Source organism: Protobothrops mucrosquamatus, unplaced genomic scaffold (assembly GCF_001527695.2).
Source record: "Protobothrops mucrosquamatus isolate PMUCROS unplaced genomic scaffold, P.Mucros_1.0 scaffold1954, whole genome shotgun sequence".
In the NCBI taxonomy this organism is placed as follows: Eukaryota; Metazoa; Chordata; class Lepidosauria; order Squamata; family Viperidae; genus Protobothrops; species Protobothrops mucrosquamatus.
This window is the reverse complement of record NW_015388073.1, coordinates 69959-80552: the sequence shown is the minus strand read 5'-3', so window position 1 is coordinate 80552 and position 10594 is coordinate 69959. Positions and strand designations below refer to the sequence as shown.

Below are 10594 nucleotides of genomic sequence, written 5' to 3'. Positions count from 1 at the left end.
ATTAAATTGAGTGAGGGTTACCTCCAAATAATAAACAGATTCATATGTTTTACATAAATGCACATGAAGAGGCAATAATCTGTCCTTTTTTCTGTCTCATAGGCTTCTGTTATATGACTTTGATAACTCTGAACACACTTTGATAATCTGATTAGAAGATTTTCCTGAACAAAGCTTCTTCTCCTAATGCTGTAGTGACCATGGCCATTCTTAAAGTAAAATTCACCAAAACCAAGCGAGACAAACTGGCTCAAATCCTATGGATTCTCAACTGGTTTTCTGTGATATCTGGCGCAGTTGTGTTCAGCCTTGGACTCTTCCTAAAGATCGAAATAAGAAAACGCAAGGAGGTGATAGCGAAATGGGATATTAACTCTGTTCCAAATACTTTAATTTCTATTGGAGCCATAGTTTGCATGATCAACTTTTTTGGAGGTAAAATATGTTATGACTGCACGGATGCCAATAAATTTAACCGCTGGAAGCTGATCATGCTCCCTTATATTGTATGCACTCTCTGTTTTACCTTCTACATCTTTGTGGGTGCTATTATGTGCTATACTATGAGAAATGAATTGGAAGAATCTCTATATCTGGGATTGGGAAATGCTATTAAATTCTACAAAGATACAGACATTCCTGGAAGATGCTTTTTGAAGAGAACTATAGACACTTTGCAGATCAGATTCCAGTGCTGTGGAAACAATGGTTTTAGGGATTGGTTTGAAATTCAGTGGGTATCACCTCGTTATCTGGATATGACTTCAGAGAATGTTCTAGAGTAAGTATTAATGTCCTCTGATAAAATGAGCTTGAACCTAGGCTTCAACAGGATCAAGGAGACCCAACTAGATCAGCGGTCCCCAATATTTGCGGCTTGGTGGTCTGGCTGGGATGGAGGGGAACCTGGCTGCATGAGTGGCGGGCTGGCACACATGGAGCTCCACTTGTATAAGTGGTAGGCCAGCATGCATGCACATGTACATCAGCCCACCACTTGTACGAGTGGAATTGCATGCATGTGCGCTAGTCTGCAACTTGCGTGGCCCAGTTCCAAATCGGCCACAGCCTGGTAGTGGGCTGTAGTCCGGGGTTTGGGGACCCCTGAACTAGATGATGAGGAGCCTGAAAGGTATGTGTTTTGCTTGAGGAAAGTTATGGAGAGAAAATACAGTACAGTACTGTCAAATAACTAAGGGATGTCATCTCAAATATGGAGCAGATTTCTCATTTGTTCAAGAGCGCAAGACTAGGCCAGTGGGTGGAAATGGTAAGAAACCAACTTGGCTTTAACATTAGAAGAATCATCTGAGAGGCAAGGTTTCTGAAACATGGCAAACTGTTCAATAATAAACCTCAGTCCTTTCCATAGTAGTATCTCTACCTTACCTGAAGTATTGAGTTATCTGTAGATATATCCAGCATTGAAAATTCAAAATTGAGCAAAATATTGGATTGCATTATGGATGCGGAACATTCTCACGTCAAGGGCCGCTCTTATTTTTGTACAGTAAGCTAGAGAGAAGTACTCCAAAAATAGATAGAACCAGGATGTATAGGGCAGGGGCAGGACAATACTAAATTTAATTTAAAGTAAATAAATATATTTTGTATGATTACCTTACCATGTATTTAATAGTTTACCCTTTCCATCATATTAAGAATAACAGTTCAGTAGTAACCTAGAAAGGGCCCTGCGGATTACCTTCACCTCTTTTTGGTAGCCTAATTTAGGCACAGAATTCTCTTCACTAAATTACAGTACGTGATCTCTAGAATGTCTTCCAAATCAGAGTAAAAATGGAATGATGAAAGCTGTCTTTTCTAAACCACTATGTTTAATAATTTAGCAATTAATTTTAGCATGAAAGTATTTTTTTCCTTCAAAGTTCTATAACATAAAGTAAAACCTATAATTTTAAGCAGCCTATTTTGACCATTAGCTGTTTTGGGGGATGGGGTTCCAAGGGAGAGGTCAAGTTTTTGGGATTTTTTAAAGACTTTTTTTTTAAGTACATTCAAACTAGTTTAGGAATTACACTGTAGTTGTAATCTACTATGGTTTTTGAATGCTTCCTGATTGAAAATGGCAGGAAAGTGTGCTGCCGGTTTTCAGCAATTGTACTTCTCTATACATGCAATTTTGTGATACTAAGATTCTAATTAGAAACATATTCCTAAGGGGAAGAGTAAGCCTTTGTCCTAAACAGAACACGAGTATCACGTGACAGCAGTCCCTTATGATCTGCTAGGAGTTAGATCTGTGGGCAATCCACCTGATTTCAGAACTATTTCTCTTATCAATCTCTTCTTTCTCCCTCAATGTTGCTTGTATTTGGGTTCCTCTGCAACATCAGGAGAAAATCATTTCCTCCTTTGCTAACCACCACTTTAGGCAAAATTATAACCATCTGGTATATACAGTATTTGAGTTCAAATCTACCATCAAAAGATGACATCTCTACAAAATAGAACATGCCTCTTATGCATTTCTGCAGGGAAGGTCGATCTGAACTCATACAAAATCTAAGTGGTTAATTTAGAGACCTCTAGAAAGCAACCAAACTTTTCCTTCCAACAAAATGCAGTGAATCAGTAAATTTTAATCCTCTTTGTCTGAATTATTAGCCATTTTTACACAACTCTCTTCCTCACACCCTGCATCTTATTGCAGTCGTCTAAAAAGTAATATTGATGGGAAATTCTTGGTGGATGGAGTCCCCTTCAGTTGTTGCAATCCAAACTCACCCCGACCATGTATCCAGTACCAGCTCACAAACAACACTGCTCACTACCGTTATGATGTTATGACAGAAGAACTTAATATCTGGATGAAAGGATGCAGGGAAGCCCTTCTGGATTATTACACTGACATCATGAGTTCCATTGGCATCATCATGTTCATCGTTTGGGTATTTGAGGTAAAACCACATTTACTGAAGTGTTCCTTTCGTAAATGTACAATTTGTCAAAAGAAGGAACAACTTACTATGGAATGATTGGTGAGGAAGAGACATACCACTAAAAATATTGCTGAATGCATGTAATCTTTTCAAGAGCAATTTGCAATTGCAATTAAAAGAAAATTAAAACAGGAATTCTTCTCCCCTCCTCCATCCTACTAAATATATTGTTTGAATCCAATTTTCCATACAAGTATGTATGTTTATGATAAGAGACTGGGGTCAAACTCTTAAATTAAATTCTCTGAAAAGCAAATGGGCATCTGGGAAGAAAGCTTACACATCAGGTCTCTTCCAGGCATCAGAAATGGTATGGAACAGTTTTTGATTGTGTGCTAAGCAAAGTTCTTATTCATTGAAACCTACTGATCTAAGCAAGTGAAAAAAAAAGATAGTTTGAATGAAAATATTTTATCTATAGTAGCATTTCAAGGATGTTTGAAACTATTTTCTGAACTACTAATCTGGAAAAAATTAGAAAACAGAATAAAATAGAATAGAATGTTACCTTTCTGCTTTTTTATAGTTTCCATCATCAATTATTCCAGATTGTTTAGAGGGAAAATTAAACAGATTAATGGGCATTTTAAGAAATTACATTTTAATAGCAAGAGCAACTATAGTCCATTATCTTCCTTAATGGAAGGCTGTGATTACTATAGCTTTTTAGGCCTGATACTACCAAAAATAAGTGATTCCAATAGAAGAGAATATATGTAGCCCAGGGTTAAACTGTGAAGCATTGGTTCTCTTAAAAGCTTGACATAGATTCCTTCCCTTTTCACCCACTTCTCACAGCATTTTAATAGCAAGAGCAACTATAGTCCATTATCTTCCTTAATGGAAGGCTGTGATTACTATAGCTTTTTAGGCCTGATACTACCAAAAGTAAGTGGTGCCAATAGAAGAGAATATATGTAGCCCAGGGTTAAACTGTGAAGCCTTGGTTCTCTTAAAAGCTTGACATAGATTCCATCCCTTTTCACCCACTTCTCACAGCAGAGAATTAAGGTGAGGTAATCTTGAGTTTTTTTCTCACTTGCTCCCCCCTTCCAAGGCTAATGTTTATATAATGACTTTCTTCTTCAAAGTTATGTTCATACAATCTACAAGCTCAGTCTTGGCAGTGCCACTGCTAGTGAGATTTAAAGGGTGCACCATGAATGTCCTAAATGGTCTCTAGTGCATATATTCAGTAAATATTCTTTAGCAACACTGGGAAACTGTAGCCAAAAGTGTTAAGAATTACATATTTCTCAAAGACAAACAGCAACAATTCAACAGTGAAATAGTTTTGTGTAAAGGAAGAGCAAGAGAGTGCCAAGCAGAATGAATCAGGAGGAAAGAATGATATGTTACATGTTTCAGTACTATTCAGCTTGATGAAAAATGAATTCAGAAGGATTAGCCCAAATCCTTCTGGTTAGAAAACAGGACTCTTCATATTTTCAAAAGTGCCCCAATTTAACTGTGAGCTAAAGTTTTTCACACCAAATAAACTAACTGGTCCAAATATTTAAAAATTCAGGCACATGGTGGTCATCACCACCAAACTCTTAAATTCTGTGTTGTGGTGTACTATATATAATTAGTGGAATCGCAACTCTCTAATGTTCTGTTCCTTTGGATTACTTTTTTTCAGCTACTGGTCCTCATTGGGGTTCGTTATCTTCAAACATCAATGAGGAACCTTCTTCTACAGGCGGATCCATTCTGTGATTCCGATGGCTGGTTATTTGAAAACAGTTTTGTGGAAACTGCCGTATGGAACATCAACAAAATTAAACATCTTGGCAAAGGGAACAAAGTATCCAGTGGTTTGGATAATTCTAATATGGATGTTCACACTGCAAACCATAATTCAGAAAATACTCCTCCCAAATATATCCCTGCAGCTTAATTGAATGTAATACTAAAGACTTGACAACTGCATCATAATGTATAAGTAACATGGCAATCGGTTTGTGCGATGTGCTATGCCATGGCTGTGCCATACAATATATGAGTTTGCTTGCTTGCTTTGGTTCCTCCCCACCTTAGCAACCCATTTTGACTCTCAATCCTTAAAGAGATGGTGTTGGACCAATAACAGAATAAGAGGAGTCCAAAGCAGCATTTGGTACTCTGGGAATAATCCTAACAGTGAGGGGACTGGTAACTGTTAAGGTGGTTGCAACTCTTGAAAGGCCATCATCATCAGACAGGTCTAAACAAAAACAGTTTTGAGCACAGTGTTCGAAATAGTATTTATAAACATGGTAACTCTTCTTATGTAAATTTTGAGTATCGGTGAATATCTGGGATATCAAGTATAAAGAATAACATTTCAGAGGAACTACTATTGACTTATATCACTTGCACTACTATGAGCATCTAATCCAGGGTTGGGAAGAAGGAAATCTATAATTCATTGCCAATTTCTCCTTGGCCATCTGTTGCCTACAAGTTGTGGGAAATTTGTAAATATGACTGATTCATTTGAGCATTTTGTTTAAGCAGAATATATTCAGAATCAAATAACTATACTTAGTAAGAAATCGACCTAAATATACTTTGTAAAATTAAAGTATTTATCCGTAGAACATTGTGTTCACTGCCTTGAATTATATATGGGATAAAAGTTGGGATAAAAATATTAAAACAAACAAACAAACCAACCCTGGTGGTAATTAAAAAGGCATGTAGTACAGCCCTAGTCCTAGCTTTCCACTAAAGGGGTCATCAGGCCAAGAGATTTTGTTTTTTAGAGATAAGAGAAATCTTTTTCAACAAAAACAGATTCAAGAAGTTGCAGTTCTTGTTCAAATTATTAATCAAAAGTCAGCGATGACATTAGCAAGACAAATACGAAAGATGCAATAGCATCTGCTTTGATACAGAAATAATTTAATGAAGATTTCTAGTATTATTTTTTCTATATATGGAATGCAATTATAAGAATACTACTTTTCAATCTTGCTATGCATGGAAATTACCCATTACATTCAAGGGCCATATTATTTAACATATTACTGAAAAACGAGAAAGAAAAAAAAAAAAAAGCAATTGTTGAGTAAAAAATCCCTGAACCAAGAGGATCACTCAGCCATTGAAAACCTAGCTTTCAGCACGTACAAAATCCAGCATCTGATTTACATGTGTTGATTTGCCTCACTTAATGCTTTTTTCCAATATTTCACAGCCTCATGTGTGAGCTGCACTGAAGATACTATCGTTTGAACTACATCTCTGCTGTGTATGTTCTGTCAGGCGCTTGGGAAATAAGCCTGAATGAGCATGAGAAATGAGCATGAATTTACTGGAGAAATTTCTAAAATCTGTGCTGCTTTTTTTTAACACAAGATTCTTATAGTCATAGTTAATGGGCCATGGCAAGCTCTGAGGCAGAGAAGATATGTCAAAACTGAGGCCTTGATATGTTCTCTGCCTTTTCTTTGTTCTTTTTTCTTTAAGGAGCAGTTTCTCTTCCATCCTGCAAGATCCTACAGAGCAGGTATACTTCATGTCCCATTCAAAATTTGTAAGCCAGTCAGAGTCCATATTGAGTTAGGTGGCCTTATAGATGTTCCTTTCTCTCTTACTTTCCTTAAGTTCTTATGAACTAATTTAATGTTTTTATTACTTAGATTAGCATTGGCCAGAAAATCAACAGTAGGCATCTTTTTATCTGGGAACGAGAAAAAAATTAAGTTTGTATTACAGGCACAAACAGAAAAAAAAATCTCCTTTTATTTTTTTTATTGTATTTTTAAAAGAAAAAAGTAGGTAATGTTTAAATTTACGTTACAATATAACATTTGGTACATATATTAAGGACTCCTTTTAGCATGGATTTTGTTTTATGAATTATTTTATGAATAACCTTACTATTTTACAAATATTATTTGAAGTATTGTTATGTTTGCTGCATACAGTATAAAATGTTATTAGACTATGTGTGGTAGATATGAGGTTATGACAGTACCTTTTGAATAATGTATTCATTATTTTTGTACAATAATAATGTATAAGATTTTTAATCCCCCTTAAGAACTAATTTAGTCTGAAATTTGTTGGGCAATACGTAAAGATTACTTGCAATAACAAATGATTTTTTTTCCCCCATTCCTGTTTTCCTGCAGTACAGTTCCTTCCCATTTTGGGATACGCCAAGAGCAAAGCATTTAATTTTTGATAGACGTTAAAGCTAACTGGAAGCTCTCAGAATTAACAAAATTAACCTGCACTATCACATTCTCATTCTGAAAGGATTCACAATAAATATTAACTTCCTTTCCAGCATACCTTGCTCTTATGCTTTGTGTAGTGCTTCACCCTCAGGTTGTTATAATGCTGCACCCAAAGATAAATCATGGACAAAGCCGTTTACAGATTACACTTATTTTGAGACCTGCTATACTAAAAAAGGAAACAGAAGGAACTAACGTGGTAAGAGGAGATTAAACCACTTTGTTCTTATATCCAGATGCATTGAAAACTATGTATATATTTAGAACCGCTGCTGCAAAAGAATGAAAATACTGTTGACTGTTTTTAATTTGGATAAGTGGAAAAAGTCAGCTTACTGATGATCCAGACAGTTCTGCTTTTGATCATTTAGCATTTATATCTGGGAAGCTGTATGCATGCATTTTGTTTTCCCTAACCAAATTCAAGCCCACAAGTTTCAGTACGCAGATGTGGGTTAGTCATTTTCCCTTAAACTAAGATTCTTCATATTCTTTGTGTGATGTTTTACAAGTGAGGTGTTGGCAATTTAGTCTCAATGAGCTTGAAACTCAGAGCAGGTGCCAATTAAATCCCAAAAACACATGATTAGTTTCTTGGCTTCGAGCAATTTCTTCTATGATGCAGTGTTGTCGCCATAACAAGTGGAGCTTCCGGTATCGTTCATGAGACAGGTGCAGAGGATTGCCTCTTCTTCAAAGAGAAATAAAAATACAATTATTGGGGTTTAAAAAAATAATATTTAGCAGCATTTTATTTGACCTGCTCAGATACATACCCCAGCATGAAAGGATTATAGAGTTGGAAGTGGTCATTCAGGCCAATTAATTCAACCAGTTAAAAATCTCACAGGTGGCTATTTATCAGTCCCATTTGGCCCAGGGGAACCCACCAACTTGCTGAGTAGTTGGTTCCACTGCTGAAGGGTTCTTGCTATTGGGTAGTTTTAATTAATTCACAGATAAATATTTGGGAGCAGCAACATCAGGCACAAATCACATTTTCACCAGCAAAGAAGTCTCTATTGTTCAGAAAATCAAGTGACATGTTACTGACACTGTTATGGCACAGTAGGCAGTAATTTAAATAAAAATATGAGGGGAAAACTAGCATCTAATAATTTGAATATGAAGGACGGTAAAAATTCATTCAATGAAGATAGAGCAGTGGTTCTCAACCTTTTTAATGCCGCGACCCCCAACCGGTCATAAGTCGAGGACTAAACTGGTCGTAAGTCGAGGACTAAACCGGTCATAAGTCGAGGACTACCCAACCGGTCGTAAGTCGAGGACTTTCCCTGCCCGGGAGCGCCGCGCATGCGTGGTTCTGCCCCCTGCGCTGGCCGAGGCGTAGCTGGCAAGCGGCAGAGACGGAGCAGGCCGACCACCAGCTGGCCCAGCTCAAGGGAGGTAAGGCACCCGCCGAAAAAGGGGAAAAAAATGGCGGACAGCCTTGCTTGGCGACCCCCGTGAAATGGTCGATCGACCCCAAATGGGATCGCGACCCATAGGTTGAGAACCGCTGACATAGAGCTTCTTACAAGACAAAGAGCAAAACAGAAACTTACATCAGATTTGGATCAGTTTCTCCATATTCATCTAAATATGGCGCAGGATAGAAAGAACCTCTATTTTTGCCACCAATCAGCAGAACCCTGCAGTCTCTGATTCTTAAGGAGAAAATAGGGGAAAAAAACCCTGAAAATCAACAGAAATTTGCTGGCAGGCTTAGTACAAAATATTAAGAATGTGCAAACAAAGTCGATCATATCTAGAGAAAGTCTGTGCAAAAAGTGTTTCCAACTTATTCTTCTCTGCTAGCATATGTACCCGTTTCACTATTCCCAAGGATCATAGTCTTGTTAAGTGGGGGGAGTTATGACATGAGAAATCACTTCCCCCCAAAAAAAGTAAGCACTGATCTCTTCTCCAAATAGTGTAAGGCAAGGTTTCTCAACCTTGACAACTTTAAGATGTCTGGACTTCAACTCCCAGAATTCTCCAGTCACCTAGGCTGTCTGGGAATTCTGGGATTTGAAGTCTAGAAATCTTAAAGTTGCTAAGTTGAGAAACATTGCTCTAAGGCAGAGGTCCCCAACTTTTTGGGCACCAGGGACCGGTTCTGAGGAGAGAGGTTTTTCCGCGGATCAGAGGGGATGAGGTTTTGTGTGCTGCCTGCATTCCGTGGATGGGGTTTTCTTGTTTGTGCGGACCAGTTGCTGGCATGCTGCGGCCCGGTACTGGTCCACGACTGGGGATTGGGGACTCCTGCTCTAAGGTTCCTTCTTACTGAGGACACAATCCAATTTCAGGGATCATTCCAGTCTTTGTTAACTAATCTAATCTGACCGCTTATCTCTCCACAAATAAAAGAAAGCAGAAGAATTATTTTTACCCACTTCTTTCCTTGAGCTGAATTATGGGTGCTATTCTCCAATATATCTGGCACACACAAGATTGGGAATCCATCACCATGCCCCAATTAGTTTAGATTAGTTTTATTTTCCAGCTGTCACTTACTTGAGAAAAATGCAAACTCCAGCACCACATGAAACCGCATGTGAATTGCAAGCCCCCAGCTCTTCTCCATTTACTAGCACTTGGCAGCAGGTGTTTTGAGAACACAACATAGCCCCACAAAACAAACATAGGACAGGATGTTTGGTTTCATCATCAGAAGATCGAGGGCACCTGGACAGGTAAAGTTAATTACACAATGAGATTTGGAACCAAGATGGCTATTTTGAAAAGTGCTCTTGTAAGTATAGTGCCAAATCATCAACAAACACCATTTGGTTGCTAATATTCGTACAACCAGAAATTAGAAGGTAGATAATAAAAAGTACTTTTCAGCATTGTTATATTTCAGTGCAAATAGAAATCAGCTACAATGGAGAATGAAACTAGCTAGTTCCAAACAGTTTTGTACTGTTAATACAGACTTATACCTAAGAGACATGGGACAGTTTTAGATGTATGAATAGATGTATTAAAGTTTGCTTTAATATTCAAATGTTAGAATATTCACATAGAAATCTGGGACTAGCAAATTAGAATCTGAAAGTTCAATTTCAAACTGGATTGAAAATTCAGCTATATAATATGTTGATTTATTTTCTTATTATGTCTGGATTCACAGAAAAATAAAAACAAAAAAAAAACCAAGATCTCTCCTTGATTTAGAGAGACTTTTGCACATGTAGCTAATGATATCTCTGCTAAAAGACCAAGATAGAAATGTGCTTCTCCCATTTATAAAGCTGAAACTTGTCAAAATGGGAAGAAAATGTCTGGGATAAACTGTGCATTGACTCTACACTCAAATTATGGTACAAATTTTTTTCATATAAAGCATAATCCATGATTTGACATTATGACTGAACATAGTCATAATTTCAAATTAAA

At 37.3% G+C, this 10594-nt stretch overlaps 2 protein-coding genes across 2 annotated transcripts in view; one reads left to right on the top strand and one right to left on the bottom strand.

Annotated features, from left to right (window-relative positions):
* Nucleotides 1-200: 200 nt before the first annotated feature.
* On the top strand, nucleotides 201-6574 carry LOC107294464 (photoreceptor outer segment membrane glycoprotein 2). The gene is made up of 3 exons (XM_015823695.1): nucleotides 201-781; nucleotides 2675-2921; nucleotides 4606-6574. The coding sequence occupies exons 1-3, from the start codon at nucleotides 201-203 to the stop codon at nucleotides 4861-4863; spliced, it is 1086 nt and encodes a 361-aa protein (XP_015679181.1). The 3' UTR covers nucleotides 4864-6574.
* A 907-nt stretch (nucleotides 6575-7481) lies between these two features.
* Nucleotides 7482-10594, bottom strand: part of UBR1 (ubiquitin protein ligase E3 component n-recognin 1) — a 71118-nt gene continuing 68005 nt past the window's right edge. Inside the window, exons 45-47 of the mRNA XM_015823694.1 lie at nucleotides 9710-9880; nucleotides 8758-8859; nucleotides 7482-7883 (exon numbers count right to left, since the gene is read on the bottom strand). Of these exons, the coding sequence (XP_015679180.1) occupies nucleotides 7742-7883; nucleotides 8758-8859; nucleotides 9710-9880 (415 nt within the window). The 3' untranslated portion in view covers nucleotides 7482-7741. The remainder of the gene's footprint in view (nucleotides 7884-8757; nucleotides 8860-9709; nucleotides 9881-10594) is intronic.